This window comes from Lotus japonicus, chromosome 2 (genome assembly GCF_012489685.1).
Source record: "Lotus japonicus ecotype B-129 chromosome 2, LjGifu_v1.2".
Taxonomy (NCBI): domain Eukaryota; kingdom Viridiplantae; phylum Streptophyta; class Magnoliopsida; order Fabales; family Fabaceae; genus Lotus; species Lotus japonicus.
In genome coordinates, this window is record NC_080042.1 from 68,115,404 (window position 1) to 68,139,173 (window position 23,770).

The window sequence follows — 23,770 nt, forward strand, 5'->3', positions numbered from 1 at the left end:
TGATTATTTATTTCATTGGTTTTATGGAATCTCATTTTGAGAGAACTAATACATATTCGAACCTGCACCATACACCACTCACTTGACTTTGCTCAAGCTAATTTACGCTTTGAGCTTGGTCAGATCAGATGTTTAGAAAAATTCAATAGAAGTTTCGATTACAATTCAATTGTTGAGTGTGAACGTAGACTGATAGAAGTCATCCGAATGGAAAACGATTAGGAAAGTTTGCTTTCATAATTCATACATGGATCACAAATGAATGAAGATGGACAAGTAAACCATAACGTGGGTCCTGTGGTTGTTAAAATCATGTTGGCTTTGCATTTTTTGTCCCCACGAATGATAAATGTGCATTTTTTGTCCTAAATGTTTGACAATAGCAGAATCAGTCCCACACGTTTGTCTCCGTTAGTATTTTTGGTCCCCTCCGTTAAAATTCTAACAGAAGTTACTTATTGCACCCCATTTTACTATTCTCACACCTCACTGGGACTATAAATGCACATTTATCATTCGTGGGGGACCAAAAATGCAATTAAGCCTAAAAAATAAAAAAACCAAGAAACCCACCAACCACTTCTTCTTCTCCATCAAGTTCTTAAATGATTAGAGAAATATTTCCTTTTAATGATCCACAATGGCTTCCACTTCTTGTTGGCATCACTGTATTAAATTAAAATTATTGTACATGTTTACAGTATTTGCACGGGAATCACCATGAAAAGGGGCTAGCTCCTAGCAAAAATATTTCATTTTCCACATCTTTTATCCATTCACACACATGGTTGCAAGTCTTTATTGCCAGGGCCTGCAAGTACTCATTATGCACAAACATGTGAGATACGCAGTGTTAGTTTTCAAACTTATACTTATTTTTTCTTACAGGTTCTCATTGGAAGTTAATGATGAACCTACACCTGGGTATGGACAGATAACATATATAGCATAAGGAGAGATGGGAATTGAGAGAAGAAGAATAAGAAGAAGTGGTTGACGAGTTTCTTGGTTTTTTTATTTTTTAAACTTAATTGCATTTTTGGTCCCCCACGAATGATAAATGTGCATTTTTGGTCCTAGTGAGGGGTGAGAATAGTAAAATGGGGGTGCAATAAGTAACTTCTGTTAGAATTTTAACGGAGGGACCAAAAACGCTAACAGAGACAAACGTGTGAGACTGATTCTGCTATTCTCAAACGTTTAGGACCAAAAATGCACATTTGTTATTCGTGGGGGACCAAAAGTGCAATTAAGTCAATCATGTTATTTCCGAAGCAATTCAACGTAGACATTTCTTTTTCTCATTTTCTTTAATTTAAAAAAGGTTCTCCCTAATATGCACCACTTTTAAAGTGATGTAATTTTACACCACCAAAAAATTATTCATTTTAGTTAATTTTTAATTTGTATAATTTTCCACGCATTCTTATTCCACATCGAAGCTCAGTGTTTGGGTAGTTTAGAGTTTGGTAGAGTTTTTCTTAAAGAGAATTAGTATTTGGAAAATGATTTTTAACCCAAAGTAATGCGAAAATATTTAAATTTGAATAAATATAAATCTTAAAAGTAATATTTAATATTAATGTTTTAGTTAGGTGAATTCTGTAGGACCCATAAATTACTTTGGATGTAATACCTACATTGAGTGACTCGGTGAATTTTATGGTTGATGAACGAAGAGCGATAGAGAATTTTATGGTTGTTGAACGAAGAGCGATAGGGTTCTCGTTGTCAAAGTTCATTGACGACAGGGAGAGCAAAACGTGGTCGGCAAAAGAAGAGAACAATGATGCAATTTCGACGTCGTTACTTTGGAGCAAATTTTTTGTGATGTAGAGGAGATGAAGGGCCATGAACTGTATGAAGAATTACTTAGCAAATAATGATAACAATATGAGAAAAAGAATGATGCACTAACGGTGTAAAGTTTTTTTACACCGTCAACCAATCAGATTGTAAGGGTTTGACATGTCAATTAATGAAGTTAAAATAAAAAAATAATTTTCTCACATCCTTGAACTCTGATTGGTTGACGGTGTAAAAAAAATTTTAGACCGTTAGTGCATATAAATTAAACTCAAATAATATTATCATTTAAATTTATAAAAAAAATATTAATCTATAACTACTACAAAGGGATAACTTTTGACCACTATTCACATTAGGGTTTTTCAGAAATGCTTCGCAGGTGCACCATAAGGATCCTTTTTGTTACTTTTTGTTTTTTTATTTGGTTTAAATTGAAGTTTTAAAATTTATTAGGTTATGCTTCAAAAGTTATTTTTTGTTTGTATTTACTTTGGTTGAGTATGATGGAAAAATTTCATATTGTTAATTTATAGCTCTTTGTAATAATTCTTTTGGTATATAATATTTATAATGTGGATATTAATATTGATAGTGTAGAGTATTTAAAAAAAATATTGATAGTATAGATAATTGTGGGCTTAAATTATAGAAATAAAAAATTATGAAATTAAATATTGAGATTAATATTAATTTTATATATGATACGAAATTAATAATTGTGTGTCTAAATACTAGAAATAAAAAAGTGGTACCCTAACGTTTGTCTTTTTAAGTTGTGACAAACAGGTTCTGAATCTGACCCAAGCCTATTCGTTCAGAAGAAGAAGAACCAAGGGTTACTAAAAAGAGAGCTCTTCAAGCCACCATGTTCGTTCTGAACAGTGGCAAATACTTCAGAAGCTCTGAAGATGGAAGCTCTCAAGAAGTTCTGAAGAACTCAAGTCAGAAGTTCTGAAGACCAGATGTTCCAGTGGAACGGTCCAGAAGCAGAAGACTCAAGTTCTGAAGACCCAAGCTTTTCTAGCTCTGACGATCAGAAGTTCTGAGGAACTTGTTCAGAAGCAGAAGTTGCAAGGTCAGAAGAATCCAAGCTTCAATCTGACGATGATCAGAAGCTTCACCAACGTTCATCTGAAGCTCCTTGATCTCAAGTCAACCGGTGAAAGGACAGGTCGCTTTCACAGTACAACGTCGTAAAATGGCTGAACTTGTTTTGTTCGTTAGGTGTTTGTAGACTTTCTTTTAAATCGGCCAAAAGGTTGAAAAGTGATCAGTGATTTTTTGCTGAACCTTTTAGAGGAAATTTTTGTCATTTACCTTTTTGTTGGTGTTAACCAAAAGGTTGAAAAGTGATCAGTGATTTTTTGCTGAACCTTTTAGAGGAAATCTTTGTCATTTACCTTTTTGTTGGTGTTAACTTTTTGGAAAACTTTTTTAATGTTTTGTGAGAAAAAAACTTTTATGGGGTTCATTTGCTTTTGATCATGGGTATAAAAGGGACTGATGTTGAATGGATATCAGGCATAAACGTTCAACATTATTCTGAGAACAAAAATTTGTGTCTTTAAATTGGTAATTCGTTTTTGGTTTTTGATGGCATCGTCTGTTGCAATTGATCCCGTTGTGACCCTGTGCCCTCCAAATCACAATTGGAGGATCAAAGTGAGAGTTGTTCGACTATGGATTGCTGATGGGTTTGCTGGGGAAAACAAACCTGCTTCAATGGAGTTGATTTTACCGGATCAACATGTATGTGTGATGTTCTTTTACGCTTTGTTTTTTTTTTATTTTTAGTATTGTGATATTGTGATTTTTTTGCTGAATATGTATGTTAATTTTTCTTCATGTCCCTTAGATTGATTTTGTTATTTGATTGTACTTCAGATAATAATGTAATATTATGTGTCATTTTAGGGTGGAAAAATCCAAGCAACTGTGAGGAAGCTCATGTTTAGGAAGTGGGGTGAACAGTTCGTGGAAGGAAATGTTTATATCATTACATTTTTTCACTTAATCCCCAATTTGGGTGCCTATCGACCTACTGATCATGCTTTTAGGATTCTTTTTAATCCTAAAACTAAGATCATTCCAGCTGAGAGTAGCATTATCCCAAGGTGGGGATTTTCTCTGAAGGATTCTGCTCAACTTAATGATGATGGCTTCCAGACGGAATACTTAGTTGGTGGGTGTTTTTTAACAATGAGCCTAGGCTATAGATTTTGTTTGAAATTTTCTCATCCAAATATTTCGATGTAGATATGATTGGTTTGTTGACAGCTACCTCTGAGGAAAGGACTTATGTCAAGGATGACATTGTTACAAAGATGATGTTGCTTGAAATTAGTGATGACAAGTATGGCCTATCTTTATTTAAGAAGGATTTGAATATTTTCTTCAGCCTTCTGTTGTAAGTTATTTCCTGTTACTATTTTGTATTTATATGTGTGTATATTTTATTTTTTAACAGAGGAAAACTGGAGTGTGCCCTTTTTGGAGAGTATGTTCAGATTGTATTGGACTACCTTAGTTCTAATCCTTTGGAAAAGCCTGTTGTGGTTCTCCAGCTTGCAAAGCTTAAGTCATTTAGAGGTACTTTTTTATTTATACAAGGAATGATAATCATATTGGATTTCCACTTAATTTATGTTGTTTTTATTATAGGTAAGAATGTTCTTCAGAATGTAATGAAAGCATCGAGGATTATCTTTAATCCTGAGGTTGCTGAAGCTGAATCTTTGATGGACCGGTTAGTTTTGAGATGTTTGTTATTTGTAATTTTTAGGTTGACTTGTTTCTGAATTTTCTGATTTGTCTTTTGTTTTATTGTAGCATATCTGGCCTTAATATGCAGGCCAATCAACCTGTGGGGCATATTATTTATCCTAATCCTTCTGTTCCAATTTTTGAAGATTTTATGAACAACTATCCTAAGAAAACTATATGTGCTTTGAATGAAACTACTGAGGTATTTTGCTATTTTTGTTTTCCAGATTTAAGGTTATTGGTTGTGCAAAGTTAATAGGGTTATTTCTCTGGTTTGTTTGCAGGATGGATTGTTTATTGTTTATGGAACTGTGGTTGGTTTGTTGCAAGATGATCCATGGTGGTATTTTGCATGCAAGTGTCACAAAGCTGTGACTTTTGATGATGGATTATATTTCTGCCCCGGTTGCTGTAAGCATGTTATGGATGTTTCTGCAAGGTGCTGTTCTTGTGACCTGAAATATGAATAGTGTTAACTTTAATTGAATTTTTGATATTTTTAGTAACCAATTTTTTGCTTTGTAGATACAAGATTAAGCTTGAGGTGTTTGATGGCACTGATTCTGGAAATTTTCTGTTGTTTGACTCTGATGCTCATCATCTCATTAAGAAGTCTTGCAAGGATATGTTGGGAAATTTGAAGGTATCTGTTGGTAAATCCGCAAGTGTACAGAATCCACCCGGTTTTAAATATCGAACCACAGGGATTGTGAGTGACTATATTCAGTTTAAGTCTTGAGTATGAAGGTTTGTTTTATTGAAATAGAGATATGTCGATGTAGTAAAGATTAAATAAACAAAAACTCAGAAAAGAACATGCTTTGGGTTCTTGTTCAACTAGTCAATTTAAGCACATCATCCTATGCACATGTTCTCATGGATCTCTCCTTGATGATATAGCCTATGTACTTACTAGTTGATTCCTCACAAAAGTAATTCTCTCATACTAAAAGCTAAGCCCAATTCCTTGTGTACTTAGTCATTTATATGAGGTTTTAGATCATGCAATTTCAGGCCATCAAACCCCAACCCTTCCTCTATTCCTAGTAGCAAGTATAGAAGGGGTAATCCCAAATCGGTTCCCTAATCTATAACAAACTTCCGTTCTGATTATAGAATAGCAAAAAGCAAGCATGCATACAAGCTTAGATTGAAATTCAGAATATGGGATTCAAGGGAAGAAGAAGAACATGTGGGAAAGAACTTAAGATTATAACTCAAATATAAAAAGTCTTACAAGAAATCCAAAGCAAAAGAAGAGAGATTAGCCAAGCATGGCAAGAGCCATGCTTGGCTAAAAACCTGAATTACAAGCTTGGAAGCCTTCTCTCACTCTCCTAGATGTTCCTCTCCTTCTAAACTTATGTAAAAATGAAAGTAGTATCCAAGATTACAAAAGAAAATGACTAAAATCCTATTTATAGGCAAAAATCACGAGTTTGGGTTGTTCCGGGCGCTCAGGCGCCAATTCAGAGCGCCTGAGCGCCAATTCCATGCTGAAAAAGTGCCTCTGGAAGGTAATTGGCGCCTAGGCGCCAATTCAGAGCGCCTGAGCGCCAATTCCAGAGCGCCTGAGCGCCAATTCAGAGCGCCTAGGCGCCAATTCCAATTTCTGGAACAGGGCAATTGGCGCCTAGGCGCCAATGGAGCATGCCTAGGCGCTCAGACTCGCTGGAAAGTCCCTTGATCTTCATTTTAACTCTTCTTTATGCCTCTTTAAGCCTCCCTTCAATTCACCAAGCTTCTTGACCTTCCTTCTTCTTCAGTTTCAGACCTGATTACTCTCATCAAAGCTCAAGGAAAAATATCAAGAATTCCAACCATTTAATTGCACAAGGGACTCAAAACTAATGACAATTAACAAAAGACTCAAACTATACTAAAATGCAACTAAAGCCTTTATAAAACTACAAAATTACTAAACTAATGCTAATGCACAAATAAAAGTTAAAATGCATGAGAATGCATGAAACACTACATGAGACATAAGAAAAAGACTCAAAACTAACAAAGAAAAACCCTAAAAACATCATATAAACCCGGGTCATCAGTATCCATTTTATTTTTGTCAGATTAGATAACCCGCAAGTAAATAATAACATGGAACACAATTTGTGGCAGATGTGAATGCTTATTTTAATATATTTTGTTCTTGTGTATAATGAATGAATTTCATTTTATTATTGTAGGATCCTAAATCTGCTGAGATTACTCCCTTGATGGAAGAACAATTGGTAGGGAAAGAATTGTTGTTTAAGGTGGAGAAGAAATCTAATACTTTTTTCCAGTTTGATGACTCTTATTGTATGAAGCGTATTTGTGATGATCCTTCTATTATAGAAGCCTTTAAGGCAATTTCTGCTGCCCAGACTTCAAATTTGGTAAACCATTGAATAGATTAATTTTGTTTTCAATGGGTTTTCTTGTGTTTATTTGGAATTTGGAATTGATTTCTGACTGATGATATATTTTGATGATGTTTAGGCTAGATGCCCCACTCCTTTGACTGTTGTTAATTCTGCTGGAGATAAGGTAGCAGTTGAGGACCCCTCTGAGTCCTGTGTGGTTTTATCCCCTGAGGTTCTAACCCCTTCTCTTGGTAGTGATCCTTCATATGTGGGAAGCTCTGCTAACATTTTCAAGAGGAAGGCTGATGAAGATTGTAAGAAACCTCCAACTGTTCCTAAACTGAAGATGAAGAATGTCAAAGTGGAGAAGAAGTAGTTATATTAGTATGAAATAATAACCAACGTAGTGTGCTTCTTTTGATCTATGGGTCATCTAGCAGTTTGGTGGTTTCTCTTTTGTGGTATGTGTGATGATAATGGCATGGGTATATTTTGGGAGTTATGGCCTATTGTAAAATAGGAGTTTGGTGTTGTGGTTAAGTATGTTACTAAGTATGTTACTAAGTACTATGGTTATGTAACTTGCACTGGTTTGCAACTATGTTGCAGTTGTTAATTAATGAAATATGTTGTTGTGTATTCTTTGTGACTTTTTATATTTTCTATATTTGGTTAGTGTACAATAGAAGAACATTATAATTAGAAATAATGTTTAATGTTTAATTGGTTAAAATACAATATATTTACATTGTGAAGCTGATTGATCAGAGTCAGAGGGAAAGCACAGATCCTCTGACCGTTGTATCTTCTGATTCTGAACTCAGAGGGAAGTACATGGTCTTCCGAGTTTCTTGCTTCTGAACATCAGAGCCTTCACTCTTCAGAGTCTGGATTGTCAGAGTCTTCTACACCATCAGAGCTTCTGAGTCGTCAGAGTCGTTAGAGGAATTCCTTGCCTTTGTGGAGGAAGTACAAGAGCTCAGCCAGTTTGAACTGAAGCTGCTGGAAGAGAAAGAAATCATAGAAAAGAAGCTCAAGACTTCATAAGAAACTCTGGAGAGGGATGAGCTAAAAGACAGTCTCAACAACATCTAGTATTCAATGGATCGTCTGGAGAAGAAGAGGTTAGAGCAGCGCCAGGAGTGCAGAAGAATGAGGAGGGATCCTCCATTCTAGACTTTAGAAAAAGAAAATGTATGATGTAAACATATGATGATTATGAATAAAGAAAATATTTTGCAAGCACAGAGTGACAAATATATATATGCATATATAATCACAAACGAACAAAGCAAAATAAAAAAAGAACTAAAAATTAAACAGAAGTTAAAATCAAACAAAGTTAAGAGGGAAAAACGAAGAGATCCTAAAGCTAAGGTTTATCAGTGCGACGTAGAAGTTCCATCATCATTTGCTTCATGTCAATCAGCTTGGACTCATGAATATCAAGACGTTGTTCCATGATGTCGAGTCTGGACGAGCTTGATTGTGTAGAACTGGAAGGAACATTCTGAGCAGCTTGAGGAGCTGGATTTGAAGCAGAAGCAACAGGAGTAAAAACCACTGGTGCAAGTGCTTGGCATCTAAGTGCTTCAGCTTCAAGTCTTTCTGCCTCTAACCTAGCTTGTTCAGCTTGAGCTGCTGCTTGACGTGCAGCTTCTTCTGCTTGTTCTTTCTTTCTTCTGGCCTCTTCAATAGCTTCAAGAAGCTTATGTCTCAGTTGTTGTTCATGAAGAGCCACTCTTCTGGCAAACCTCTGCTTAGCAGCTGCTATCCTCTGATCCCTTTCAGCAATGAGATGACTCATCATAGCAGGGACCTGAGCAACTAACCAAGTACTCAGATTATCCCATTCCTCAGCAACAGAGTCAGGATTCTCACTCAGGTCAGTGTGACCTTGCACGTTGCGTAGCATCAAAGAAGCTTCTTGATTAAACACATTGATGCACTCGGAGAGAGAGGTGGGTCTGAGGTGCGTGTAGGGAACTATGGAGAGGTATTGGTCTGGAGAGGTTGGGTGATTGCTGCTGTGTGCCTCAGAAACACCTTGAGGAGAGCCAATGTTAAAGTTTTGAACATGTTGTTTAGAGGCATCAAGGTGAGGTTCAGAGGTTTCAACCAGAGGATTGGGTGATCTAACCGAAGAGTGGTTAGACACAGATTGTTCTGGGTCTGGTTGAACTGGCTCTTGTTGGATAGGGTCAGGTTGAGCCTGTTGAGCTAAAGGGTCTGCCTCATGTAAAGGATTGGCCAAGATAGGTTCATCTGGGTCAACTAGACGTTCAGGTCTAGGGCCAGGATATCTCCTAGGGCTTGGACAGGTGAGGTAGTATTCTTCTAGGCTAGACACCTTTTCTTTTCTGACCTCCATGAATTTACGATTGGATTCAGAGTTGTTGGAAGGGGAGGAGTCAGCAACATTGATTGGGAATGATACAGGTGTATAGGCAGTATATGAATCTGTATCAGTGGTTCTGGCAACCAGACGTTCTGATGCTCTGGGGACAGAGTGATCAGAAGTTCTGGGTCCAGGTTCTGGTTGGTTAAGTTCTGGTTGGTCAAGGATGATGGGTTCATAAGTTAATGGGTTGTATTGGATGGTAATAGGTGAGGTTGGATCAGAGGGTCCAGTAGGTTGGTTCTGAAGCATATTCCAGAGAGGTGCTTCATTTGGAGAAGGTTGGAAAAATGAAGACCTTGGTGAATTGGGTGGTGAAGTGGTTTGTGTGGCTGGTTGGGACTCTGGGATAGGAGTGAGTGGGTTGGAGGAATGTTTCAGCATAGCAGAGATGGGGAGTGCATCAAATGTATCTAAATCATCATCAGAAGCAATAGCAGACTTACTTGATGATCGTGCTGAAGACCGAGTCACTCTGACAGGAGTCTCAATCCTTCTGATGACTTGAGCAGCAGGTTCCACATTTGTAGGCTTCACCACAAGTCTGACTTGTTTCTTCTTTTTCTTAGGACCAACGTTATCATCACCACCAGCATCAGGCTTGATGGTTTCATCATGTTTCCTCTTTGGCTGGTCAGCCTTATTCTTCTTCTTCTGAGGGCCATCAGATTCCTCAGCGGATTCTTCTAAGACCATCTTCCTCTGAACTTTCCTCTTGGGAGAAGAGTCAAACTCTGGAGCTGGCGGCAGTCTTCGGAAGAATTCATCTAGATCAATTTCAAAGCCTTGAGCCCTTAGGTCTTCAACATAGCACCTAATAGCTTCTGGGTTGTCTGCCTGTGTCCACAGAGGGTAGTCATTCAGAGGCACCCTTCTCTTTCTGATTTCAGAAGATGTGTCTTCATGAGCTGGGGCGATTTTCTTCTTGACCAGACCCATCTTCCTTAGAAAATTGGCAGTGAAGACATCACTGACAATGGTGGTCAGATCCTCTATGCATCCAGCGTTGACCAGATCTTGCACAAGCTTGCTCTCAATGAAGAGATCTGATAGCAATCTCCCAAAAGGGATATACTTGATTGCTGATTTGATGGAGGCAGTAGTTCTGGACTTCTTGATACACTCCTTCAAGTAAGAGAACAGGAAGAAGGGAAGGCAGATCTTCTGCTTGTCTTGAATGAAAAATAACATCGCCTTCTGGCTGAAGTTGATGTAATCTGGGGAACTGCCCTTTGGTCTCTGGTTGATACAGTTGAGCAGAATCTTGTGCCAGATTCTGAGCTTGGGATGAAGGTCCAGCACCTTGTAATCAGTCTTGCCCGGTTTGTATGTGGTGTACAGGGCCTTGTTGGTCATATCCTTCGTTTTGGGTTTCAGCTTCGATTCAGTGAGTTGAAATCGATACCCATGTGCAGACTCTGCACCCAGTAGGTTCACGAATGATTTCTCTGTAACTATGATCCTCCTTCCAAGAATGTGGGATACCACCTGAGTGTCATCGCAGTCAGCGTGTTTCCAGAATTCCTTGACCAATTTGTCATACACCGGTCCTCGAAGCCTGTTGAAGTAATTTTCCCAGCCTTGAACACGGACTTCAGGACGAATGTCATACCCATTTGCAGCAAGATTGTCTAGGTCGAATCTCCATTCTGCCAGTACTTGAAGTTCTTCAGGAGCATACACACAATGAACGGCACAGCCCCGTTCTGCAATCGGAATTACTTGCTCTTGACCTTGATCAAGAGCTTCAGGACCCATTTGGCCTGTAGCTTGACCCACAACCAGGTGAGGGAAACTTGTTGCTTCAGCGGCTTCATTTTTGGTTTGTCTCACCATTGTTGGAGCGGTTGAAGGTTTTGGGTAGAAGATGAAGGTTAAAGATGAATAGAGAGCGAGAGAGAGATCGTGGGTAAGCGGTTTTTGAAAAAACAGAAGAGAGAGAGTAAAAACCGAAAGTGTACGAGATCGTGTGTGTATAGTGGGTTTTGTCAAATAACAGTTGTTGATTGAAAAAGCATTTTAAGATCAACGGTTAAAAATTAAAGACATGATAGTAACAGTAAATACAAGTATCACACACAGGAGAGAAGCACATGTACACACATCATGACAGACTGTCACACGGGCACAAGGAACTATGCATCAGAGATACTGACACACGTGTTACTGTCTCAGCTTCAGAGTCAGCACCAATGGGTACATACACTCTGATGGAGTTACCTTCTGGACTAGACATCTTCTGATCAAGAAGTATCATAGTCAGAGGTTCTGATCGATCTTCACTCTGGACAAAAGTCCATATTCAGATTTTTCAGAATAAAATTAAATCTATCCTCTGCTAAGGGCTTTGTAAAGATATATGCCCATTGATGGTGAGTATCAATAAACTTCAGAAGAAGTACGCCCTTCTGTACATAATCTCTAATAAAGTGATACTTTACCTCAATGTGCTTTTCCCTTGAATGTAAGATAGGATTCTTACTCAATGATATTGCAGCAGTGTTATCACAATAGATTAGGATATTGCTCTCAAGGATCTGATAGTCTTCCAGCTGATGTTTCATCCAGAGCATCTGGGTGCTGCATATTGCTGCTGAGATATATTCTGCCTCTGCAGTTGATAGAGCAATTGTTGATTGCCTCTTGCTTGCCCATGAGACTAAATTGCTTCCCAGAAATTGACAATTTCCAGAAGTGCTTTTTCTCTCTGTTCTATCTCCTGCATAATCAGCATCACAATAACCTGAAACGAGCACATAAGTGAACACTAAATAATATATCTGGCCTAGATGCAGTTAAGTATAGAAGTGAACCTATCATACCACGATAGAGCTTCTGACATACTTTACCACCACTTTCATCTTCTTTCTCCAGAATGCATGTAGGATGCATTGGAGTCTTAGCCATTGTAGATTCCAGCATATTGAACTTCTTCAGAAGTTCTTTAGTGTACTTGCTCTGATGGATATATGTTCCTTCTGGTGTTTGATCAACTTGTATTCCCAGAAAGTACTTGAGTTCTCCCATCGTACTCATCTCAAATTCAGCCTGCATCATCTTAGAAAATTCTTTGCATAGAGATTGATTAGCAAAACCGAATATAATATCATCAACATAGATTTGCACAATTAAGATATCATCTTTATAAGTTTTGCAAAAGAGAGTTGTATCTACTTTACCCCTTACAAACTCGTTGTCCAGAAGGAATGAGCTGAGTCTCTCATACCATGCCCTGGGAGCTTGCTTCAGACCATAGATTGACTTCTTCAATTTGAACACATGGTCTGGCTTCTTCTCATCTTCAAAACCTGGGGGTTGATGAACATAGACTTCCTCTGAAATATAACCATATAGGAAGGCACTCTTCACATCCATCTGATGAAGAACTATGTTATGATTCACTGAGAAAGAGATCAACAGTCTGATTGCTTCTAGTCTTGCTACTGGAGCAAATGTTTCTGTGTAGTCTATTCCTTCCTGCTGGCTGTAGCCTTGAGCAACTAGCATTGCCTTGTTTCTGACTACATCTCCTTTCTCATTCAACTTGTTTCTGAACACCCATTTTGTAGACTTCTGATCAGGGGAGCGCTTCGTATAGGAAGTTGTGAAGCTGATTGATCAGAGTCAGAGGGAAAGCACAGATCCTCTGACCGTTGTAGCTTCTGATTCTGAGCTCAGAGGGAAGTACATGGTCTTCAGAGTTTCTTGCTTCTGGACATCAGAGAACTCTTCAGAGTTTGGATTGTTAGAGTCTTCTACACCATCAGAGCTTCTGAGTCTTCAGAGTCTTTTGGTTGCCAGATCTTATGGATCTCCAGAACTTCTGGTGACTGAGTCCATATCAGAGTTTGTAAGACTTCAGATTTTCTGAAGCTTTTCCACTATTCAGAGTGAACATGGCGAATGCAAAAGCGTTGCTTGGGTCACTCTTTATGCACAGTCCTTCTGATTTGTGTGAGACAGAATCAAGGTCAGAGCCTGTAAATAGCACACTCAGAAAAACACGTTAGAGTACCATAATTGTTCACATCATATTGTACTTAACTGTGACATTTCTGCCATGGGTTACCTTTTTCTTGTATGGAAAACTGTTTTATAGGTTGGTACTGCTAAAGGTGAGTAGTCAAGTGACACTCAGTGCAAAATTTATTTTTGGTCTTTCTATATTGGATCATTTGAAATTGTGTATCTCCTTTTAGTCAGAAAAAGTTGTTTTTCTATTTAAAATTACTTTTTCTAGCAATTTAACTTTAATGGAAAGAGTTTAAGAAAGTCGTTTATAAGCTGGTGTCAATGGCAGACAAGTGAGATCCTCATTTTATCATATTACCATTTGAAATCCTATTTTGTCTAATTTTCTGGGAATTATGAATGCATTTGATAGAGTGGTTGACCTCTGCCCACCGAGCTCCAAATGGAAAATAAAAGTGAGAGTTATTCGTAGGTGGTTTTTACCTGCTGTTCTTATAAATGAAGCACCATCTACTTTGGAGATGGTTTTTATGGACCAAAATGTATGTATAATTTAGCTTTTTCATATTTTACTATTCAGCTATTAGAGTTGAATAATATTGCCTAACCTCTATTTTAATTAGGGAGATAAAATACAAGCATCTTTAGGGAAGGCCATGTTCCGTAAGTGGGCTCACCAATTTGTTGAAGGCAGTGTGTATGAGATATCCTTTTTGATTGTTTTGCCTGCTAAAGGATCATTCCGTGCTACTAAGCATGCGTATAGGTTATTATTTAGTGGGAAAACGAAGGTTATTGAGTCGGACTGCAATTTAATTCCAATGTCAAGATTGTCACTTAGATCTTCTGAAGATCTTAATTGTCCTGAAATTCAAACTGATTTTTTAGTTGGTAAGTTAACTACTTGATTTGCATGATTTTCATGTTTATAACTTGCAGAATTGTTTTATTTTGGTTGTAATTTTATTTTTATGATTATTGATGTCAGATATGGTGGGGTTGTTAACTGCTATTTCTAGTCAGAGAATTCAATTAGGTGGATTGGAAGAAATGAAGATGATTATGATGGAGTTATCTGATGAGAAGTAATTTCTCTAATATTTGGGATTATTGAGAGAGTCTTTCTAATTGTATGTTAAAAATTAGTTTAGTTAAGTGTTGATATCATCTAATTTATAACATTTCTAATAGGGGTAAAGTTGTATTTCTTGTGCTTGGGGACTGTGTGAGGATTGTGACTGAATATTTATTGATTCATACCAATGAGAAGCCTGTGGTTGTTGTCCAATATGCCAAGATTAAGAAATGCAGACGTAAGTTTAACTGGTTTGTTGATTGTTTGAACACCAGTTTCTTTCATGGCTTTGTATTTAATTTATGCTTATTTTGAGATATAGATGGTTGGTCAATTGGTGCATAAATTTTTTACTCGCTGTAGGTGCAAATTTGCTTCAGACATTGATACCTGCTGCTAAAATTAGCTTAAATGTTGATATTGACGAAGTTATATCGTTTAAGAACAGGTATGCAAACAAGTTTTTGATTTTATTAATCAAATGTAAATAATTTTATTTTATTTTATTTGAAAATACTGATTAATGTATTCAACCATATTTTTATAGGATTCTTGCAAGTGGTATAAATGTTGGTGGACCTGTGGGTGATCTATCTTTTCTGAATTCTTCGTATCCAAAGATTGATGAAATTAGAGTGATATATCCAATTCAGGTATTTTGCTGGTGGAAAATGGATTGTTAAATCTAGATTTGGGTATAGTCTTGTCATTTGAAGTTTGTTTGTTTGATGCACTAATTGATTGAGGTGTTTGGATGTTTAGGACTTGAAGGATTTGGATTATGTGTGTTCTTTCTATGAACCAATGGGACATAATGGACTCTGTCTTAATGTCGATGAAAACTATTGCAATGTTTATGAAGTGTGTGATTTCGGCAGGTCCATAGTGTTTAATTACTATGACATATGGGAAGCATATGAAGCTTCTTCTTTTTGTGAAAAAAAGGCAGTGGTATGCTGATTGATTAGTATGAAATCTAAAGTGCAGTTGGTGTTTTTAATTATCTGTATGTTAGTTTAAGTTTTTATATTCTTTGGTGAATGCAGGCAAATATTTCTTGTGGGGGTTTAGCTTTTGAATTTGATAAAACCGAAGATGTTGTTCAACATTTTGTAAGCACAGAAGGTGGAAGTGAGGCCTCTAATTCTATTATTGGAAAATCTTTGTTACCATGCAAAAGGTTGTCTGTTGAGGGATCTTCTAAGGATGATGATGAAGGTTGTGAGAACAATTGTGCTGATGTGAAGGCAAGGAAGATTTAGGTGATATCAAATTACTTGGAGTGTTAGGTTGGAGTAATATTCAGTACTATAGATTTGTATTTTTTTGGGGTTGATGTTGGAAGTATCTAATGTAAGCTATTTAGTATTTAAATTTCTTAGAAAGATGGAGTATGGTGTTTATTGTATATTGTAGTTGTCTAATTTATTTTGTTATCAAAGTTGTATGCCGTAATTTTCCTTCTATGTGGACTGGAAGTTTTTAGTTTTCTACATTTTAAGAATTATAAGACTATTGTATCTGGATTTGTAGATGTCATCTGATAAAGATAATAAAGGGAGATAATATGTTGAGTCATGGACCATTATCTTTTATTTAACCTTTGTAATTTTTATTTATATCTTTGTTTTATAAGTAGTTCATATTTTGATTTGTTCGATAAAGCAAATAAGGTTAAAATATATTTTATGGTTTTTTATTTTGTTTGGGATTTGATTAAAAACGATCGAATGTGTATAATTGTTATAAGGATATTTTATTTAGATTTGATATATTTATTTATTTAATTTATATGTGTTTTTTTCAGTTATATCGTGTGTAATTAATATATCATCTGGCCAGGGTTGTTAGTTAGGCAATTTTTTTTTTAAATATGGTTGTTGCAATCTAAGTATCCAGGATATTGAAATTATTTTTAATAATTATTTATTTGTTAATATAAAAATATTTAATAAAAATAATACTAATAGTTTAGTTTAGTTATTTGAATAACTATTATTAGAATAGCATTAAAAGATTAGTGATTAACTTTTTTTTATAATTTGGAAACAATTAAGTGAAATTTAAATATTTTATATTAATTAAAAAATTGGTAGTATAAGTTATAATAGCATTATTTATTTTTTTATCAACAATGAAACGATTTAACTTTTAAAATTATAATATGTTAGAACTTGTATATTGTAAAATTTTATTTACTAGAATTTAAATTTATTTTCCTTGGTTATAATTATTTGTTATTATAATTCTTGAAGTTATTTTCAATATGATATTTATAGATCAAACAATATATTTAAAGAATATTTAAAATAAAACATGTGATATAGTGAACATCAAATACCTTTTTTGAGATTTTTTTATTTTTTACTATATTTGATAAATTATTTTGTAGTGAAGTTTATGTTTATTATTTATTAGTTAGTAATTAATGGTATTTACATAAAAAGATATTTTCCAATTTTAAGACAACTTTTTTTAATTGATATATAAATAAATTGTGATCTTGTTTTATTTTCTTTTATTTTATATAATAGTGATTGGGCTTTTTGTGTGGAAAAACTTTGAAAAGGATTTGACATTGGCTTCTGTTATATACATGTGTGGTTTGCATTCGGAATGTCAATAAGGGAAGATTTTGTTAGGTTTAGAAGGATCTGGCATATGTGGTGTTCCCCTGTTTCGTATTTTGGGTAAGTTTCAGGTTGTAAAGGTGCTGCTGATTTTTGGGTAAATTGACAGGTTAGGGGCAAGGTGTCTGTCTTTTGAAGTGTTGTTTTCATGAAGTGGGTGTGAAAAGGGATATGGTGAATTCGAAAAGTCTTTTTGCCGCTTTGTCCATTATCTACTTGTTGAAGGTGATTTATATGTCATCTATCACACTCTCCTGTACGTGTCAGGTATTTGGTCTTGCTTGGTCTATTTCCTATTGTTGCTTTGTTGTCTTGTTCTTTTATTTAGTCACAAGGGAGAGTTTGTTCTCTTGACCTATGTTCATTTATGAATGTTTCTGTTTTCTAAAATTATATAATTTCGTTATGTTGAAACAGCTGTTTTCTGTTATAGAATTATGGGAATGGTTGTGGGAATTTTGTTGTCCAAATAATAAAAGAGGGTGAGTAGGAATAAAGTAAATTAAGTTATATAAGTTGTGTATGGTTTGCGCATTGAAATTATAATTTCAGAGTCTTCACTCTTCAGAGTCTGGATTGTCAGAGTCTTCTACACCATCAGAGCTTCTGAGTCTTCAGAGTCTTTTGGTTGCCAGATCTTCTGGATCTCCAGAACTTCTGGTGACTGAGTCCATATCAGAGTTTGTAAGACTTCAGATCTTCTGAAGCTTTTCCACTGTTCAGAGTGAACATGGAGAATGCGAAAGCGTTGCTTGGGTCACTCTTTATGCACAGTGCTTGTGATTTGTGTGAGACAGAATCAAGGTCAGAGCCTGTAAATAGCACACTCAGAAAAACACGTTAGAGTACCATAATTGTTCATATCAAAAGGTTAACTTGTAATCATCAAAACATAGAGTTGTACTACTAGATCAAAACTTGATCTTACAATCTTCCCCTTTTTGATGATGACAAAACTAAGATTTTTGATGAACAATTCTTAAACAATAAACTGAATTCACTCAGAGTTTAGGGATATAGAATAAGACTTATCCTGATGTGAATAGTTTATCTTGTTCATTCTGAATTCAAGCCACCACTTGATTCTGAGCTTAGCTCCCTCTGAATCTAGATTCTGAGCTAAATAATATAAGAGTTCAGAGTGAAAAACTTATGATATAGATGAAATAGAATAATCAGAGCACATAAGTATTCAGAGTCAACGGACAAGGTATCAGAGTTTTGGGTCGGAGTCAAACTAATATCACTTCAGAAGAAGTGAAATGTATTCCTTGTATTTGCCCAGTGACACATCTATGGTCATAAAAGTGGAACTCTTAAATTCTCCAAAAGAAAAATAAATCACACTAACACATCTTACACATCAAAAAGGGTTGTACTCCCCCTTTTTGTCATAAGCAAAAAGCTTGGGGTGTGAAAAACTTAGCTTGAAGTACAAGGTACTCCCCCTTAGAGAATTTCTAAGTTTGAAGAAAAAATAAAATGATGCAAGAATCAGAGTTAGGCGAAATAAATAGAAGAGTTAATGCAAAAGAAGAACGTTTACCACCGGCCAAGGAAGTAATGAAAGGTGTCAGTTACCAAGAACTTAACCTCGAGAAACTGTAGAAGCATTAACTTTCAGAGAGAAAGTGAAGCTTATATAAAGCGATGGAGAAAGAGGGTAAGCTTCACAACTGGAACAATTAAAAAAAATGGCATCATACATGGAAGCACTTGAAGAGCTCAGAAGGAAGGCCTGTGAGGAGGACTTGTTCCTGAACATAAGGCATCCAGAGGGTACAACGACCATATCAGAGCTAACGAGGACACTGCTTGAGGAGGACCTTCGTCCAGAGCTGAAGAACGACTTGAAGGAATTTCTTGCCTTCGTGGAAGAAGTTCAAGAACTCAGCCAGCTTGAGCTGAGGCTACTGGAAGAAAGGAAGACCATAGAGGAGAAGCTCAAGACAACAGAAGAGGTTTTGGAGAGGGAAGATCTGAACGTCAGTCTCAACAACATCCAGTATTCACTGGATCGTCTGGAGAGGGAGAGGTCAGAGCAGCGTCAAGAGTGCAGAAGAATGAGGAAGGATCCTCCATTCTAGACTTTAGGAAAAATAAAATGTATGATGTAAATAAAATGATTATGAATAAAAAAAATTTTGCAAACACAAGTTGACAAATATATATATATATATGCAAAGAGAAATATATGCAAAGAGAAACAGTAACCAACAAAGCAGAATAGCTAAAGTAACTTAAAGAAGATAATAAAAGGAAGTTAAAATAAAGTAAGTTAAGAGGGAAAACAGAGAGATCCTAAAACTAGGGTTTATCAGTGCGACGCAGAAGTTCCATCATCATTTGCTTCATGTCCTGTAGCATAGATTCATGAGTATCAAGACGTTGTTCCATGAGGTCGAGTCTGGAGGAGCTTGACGGTGTGGAGCTGGAAGGAACATTCTGAGCTGCTTGATGAGCTGTAGTGGAAGCAGAAGCAGCAGGAGTAAAAACCACTGGTGCAAGTTTATGTTTATTATTTATTAGTTAGTAATTAATGGTATTTACATAAAAAGATATTTTCCAATTTTAAGACAACTTTTTTTAATTGATATATAAATAAATTGTGATCTTGTTTTATTTTCTTTTATTTTATATAATAGTGATTGGGCTTTTTGTGTGGAAAAACTTTGAAAAGGATTTGACATTGGCTTCTGTTATATACACGTGTGGTTTGCATTCGGAATGTCAATGAGGGAAGATTTTGTTAGGTTTAGAAGGATCTGGCATATGTGGTGTTCCTCTGTTTCCTATTTTGGGTAAGTTTCAGGTTGTAAAGGTGCTGCTGATTTTTTGGTAAATTGACAGGTTAGGGGCAAGGTGTCTGCCTTTTGAAGTGTTGTTTTCATGAAGTGGGCGTGAAAAGGGATATGGTGAATTCGAAAAGTCTTTTTGCCGCTTTGTCCATTATCTACTTGTTGAAGGTGATTTATATGTCATCTATCAGACTCTTCAGTACGTGTCAGGTGATTGGTACTTGCATGTTTCCAATTTTTTTCAGTTACTATTGTAGATTTTTATTATGTCTAACCGATTGGTAAACTAAGGGATATCTTTTATAATTAATTATTATATTATACATGAGCTGTGTGTCTGAAGTAAATAACAAATTAGTTTCTCTTAGTTGTTCTTTTTGGAAACAGTCCTAAAGGGGTGTCTCTTATATGAGTCAAAATGATGGTAATCAGTTGTGATGTATAGTTAGGTTTAGTTAGATGGATTAAAATATCATTTTATTAAGCTTGGGTGCAATAGGCTGCTTTTACTGACAGGTACTCAAGTTTTAGATAAAACTTCGTAATAAGCAGTAAAAGTTAGGGATAAACTTTATCATTTATAATTGTTTAATAAAAAATTTTGAATTACAAAATTGTAAGAGCCCGCCTATATTGCCTATATAAGATAGTAATGTGTTGTGGTCCAAGCTAAACGTGTTAGTAGTATTCAGTCTTTGCTTAAGATAAAGTTTCAAAACTTGGAGTAATTTGTGATGGCTAACTCTTTCTCTCTGGGTATTGTTAATGCCTTGTGTCCACCCTCTCAAATTTGGAGTGTGATAGTGAGGGTAGTCAGGCTTTGGACTGTGTACACATGTAATGGAAATGGAGTACTAAAATCAGTGGAGATAATTCTTATGGATCAATATGTATGTAGTATGATCTGAGAATTGTTTTATTTCAGAAGTCATTCAAAGTTTAATTTGGTTATTATTGGATAGTTATTAAGTGTGATTATGATTGTTTGTTGTGAATAATAAATGCTATATGGTTTCATTTGAAGGGAGGCAAGATTCAATGCTCTCTAAGGAGAGAAATGTATGTTAAATGGGGACAAACATTCATGGAAGGGAATGTATATAAGATAACTTTTGGTCGGTTGGTGCCTAATTTGGGACCTTTTCGTGCAACTGAACATCCCTTCAAGATTCTTCTTAATCATGATTCTATTGTTGTCCCATGTGAGAACACTTTGATTCCGATGTGGGGTCTTTCTCTAAAGAATTCAGAACAAGTAAATATGGCTTGTGGACGGTCAGATTGTTTAGTTGGTAAGAATATTAAAATGTGTGATAAGTTTTATGCTTCATAGTGGTATGTAGAATCACTTATGGATTTTATAGGTTTCCTTAAGCTATTGCAGTTCTGAAAACTTGCATAAATTTGTGGTTGATTTCAGTAGCTGTGTAGGGTTATTAACTTGTTATATTAACTAATGTATGGTATGCATAGATGTTAGTTTATAATTTATTTGTTATTGTGCAGATTTTATTGGGTTGCTCACATGTATTGTTGAAGAAAGGACTTGTGTTAAAAAAGGGAAGATGTCTAAGATGATGATCATAGAGCTTGCTGATGACAAGTAATTTTTCATATCCTGTTTAGTTAAGAACTAAACTATTATTTAGTGCATGTGTTGTTGGTCTACTCTGTATTTTATAATTTCATTCTTGTTGTGTTAATTTTATATTTAGGGGGAGAGTTCAATGTGTTTTGTTTGAAGAGCATGCCAAATTTGTCACGGACTATCTGTCTATTCATTCTACTGAAGAAGCAATCTTGGGTTTTTCCAGTTAGCCAAAATAAAAAAATTCAGAGGTATAAAGCTTGTATAAAACTTGATATATTGTTTGACTATAAATGGTGATGTGTTTTGTTTGTATTTTTTTAATAAGTAGGTAATTTCTTGATTTATGTAACATGTATTTTTAGGGAAAAGTGTGCTTCAAGGTGTAGTGGGTGCAACGAGGCTAAGTTTTAACGCTCAAATCCCGGAGGTTTTATCATTCTGGAATGAGTATGTTTTTGTTCAAAATTGAAACCTCTTTGTAGAGTAAGGTTTTTTTTTTGAGTTAGGTGGATATAATCTACTTGTGCTTTTATTTCTTCTTTTTCAGGATTATGGTGACTGATACTCAGTTTGCTGATGAAGCTGGGTTTAATATGATTGAAAATTCTGTTGTTTCAGTGTATGATGATTTTATTAAGAATCATCCAAGAAAAACTGTGAAATCATTGAATGAAACGATTGAGGTTTTTGTAATTTCTTTCATTAAGAGATGTTTTATTTCTTTAGTACCTTGTGTTTGTGGAAAGAATGAATTAAGATGTATAAATGCAGGATGGAGATTTTGTTGTTCGAGCGAAGATAGTTACACTTTTGGAAGATGATAGCTGGTGGTACCTAGCTTGCAAGTGCTCTCGTGCAGTTATGAATGAGAATGGGCATTATTACTGTTCTGGCTGCTTTAGACTTGTTAATTATGTTGCTCTTAGGTATATGTTATAAATCTTGACATTTAAAATCTGCAAGGGATATTTATTTTTCAGGAGTTTGAAGTTGTACTTAGTTGTTGTGTTGTTTTTATAAAAACCTAAATGACTTGTGTTCTTGATGTTGTTAGGTTTAGGATTAAGCTACAAGTCTCTGATGGGGTAGATTCTGCTGATTTTGTGATGCCCGATTCCAATTGCTGAAAATCTGCTAAAGAAAACATGTAGTCAGATGCTAAAATGAAGTTGAGGTATATATATATATATATATGTGTGTGTGTGTGTGTGTGGGGGGGAATTTATGATTTTGATTTGATTATTTTCGATTTTGTTGTCTAATTTAGCCTTAGTTGATGAGTTTAAATATCTCTAAATATGTATTCATCAATTGTTAAATTGTTTAGGATCCGAACTGCACTCGTGCTACCACTGTTATGCAGGAAGGGTTGGTTGGAAGGGATTTGCTATTTAAGGTTGAGAAGAATTTGGTTAATGTGTACAACTTTGAGGATCCATATACTGTGAAACGTGTTTGTGATGATTTTGATCTTATGGAAGTGTTTATGGCAAATTCATCTGTTGAGACTCCCATTATGGTTTGTTTATGTTATTTTGGTGCTTAATTTTGTTCTACTGGGTTAGTATTGGAAACAACAATTTGGTAAAAATAGTTAATTGTTTATTTGATATCTTGTAGGCAAAGTTCCCCAGTTCATTTTCTGAGTTGAACCTTGATGATTATGAGATAGATATGAAGTTATTGGGAAGCCCTCCTGATTTAGTGGTCCCTGTGATTGTGAAGCCAGCTATTGAAAGGAGCACTACAGAATATGGTGGTTGCTCAAAATCATTCAAGAGAAAGCTAGAGGATGAATTTGTTGTGGAGGAAGAATTTCAGAATGTGAAGTTTTAAGGAGTGCAAGTATGGAACAGATTAGTACTTGTGTGAAAGTGGGGGTGTTTATTCCTTGGTTTTGAAAACAAGTTAATAACTATGGGTAGTTTTTTTGTAGACCATAGTTGCACTATTTGATATCCAAGGAAACTAAGAAGTTGGTAGGTTAATCAGTTGGAATATTAGGTACTGTTTGTAGGTTAATGTTTATTTTGGCTTACTCTAAGCAATTTGTAGTCTTGTTTTGTTAACTACTTGATGACTAAAATTGTTTATGTAATGAATGTATGTATCCATGTTTATATATAAGTTGATGATCTTGTATAGTTCTTTGAATATCGAGTTATTATTTTGTCATATACATGTTATATAGTTTTGCTGTATTGTGTTTGGGTTTTTATTGACTTTGGAGTTTATGTTATTTAAGTACTTTTTATGTGAAAGTTTTTTTGGGATAGAATTTGTATCATTAAGAGTAAAATGATTTCAGGGTTTCAACTTCTTTTGTTATATGTAAGTATTCAGTGTTCATGATCTGATACTATTTAGGTTCTGGAACTGGCTTAAA

General features: G+C 35.5%; 2 protein-coding genes across 2 annotated transcripts; both read left to right on the forward strand.

Annotated features, from left to right (window-relative positions):
- Positions 1 to 3,616: 3,616 nt before the first annotated feature.
- LOC130736916 (uncharacterized) lies at positions 3,617 to 4,720 on the forward strand (the record flags this gene model as incomplete). Its single annotated transcript, XM_057588688.1, has 5 exons — positions 3,617 to 3,991; positions 4,066 to 4,162; positions 4,277 to 4,398; positions 4,471 to 4,555; positions 4,639 to 4,720. Coding segments are annotated over exons 1-5 (621 nt in total), but the record flags the coding sequence as incomplete, so codon positions are not given.
- A 15,807-nt stretch (positions 4,721 to 20,527) lies between these two features.
- LOC130736917 (replication protein A 70 kDa DNA-binding subunit C-like) lies at positions 20,528 to 23,220 on the forward strand. Its single transcript, XM_057588689.1, has 10 exons — positions 20,528 to 20,683; positions 20,818 to 21,085; positions 21,300 to 21,396; positions 21,509 to 21,606; positions 21,747 to 21,831; positions 21,932 to 22,067; positions 22,156 to 22,310; positions 22,439 to 22,469; positions 22,712 to 22,903; positions 23,005 to 23,220. The coding sequence occupies exons 1-10, from the start codon at positions 20,528 to 20,530 to the stop codon at positions 23,218 to 23,220; spliced, it is 1,434 nt and encodes a 477-aa protein (XP_057444672.1).
- The last annotated feature ends 550 nt before the right edge of the window (positions 23,221 to 23,770 follow it).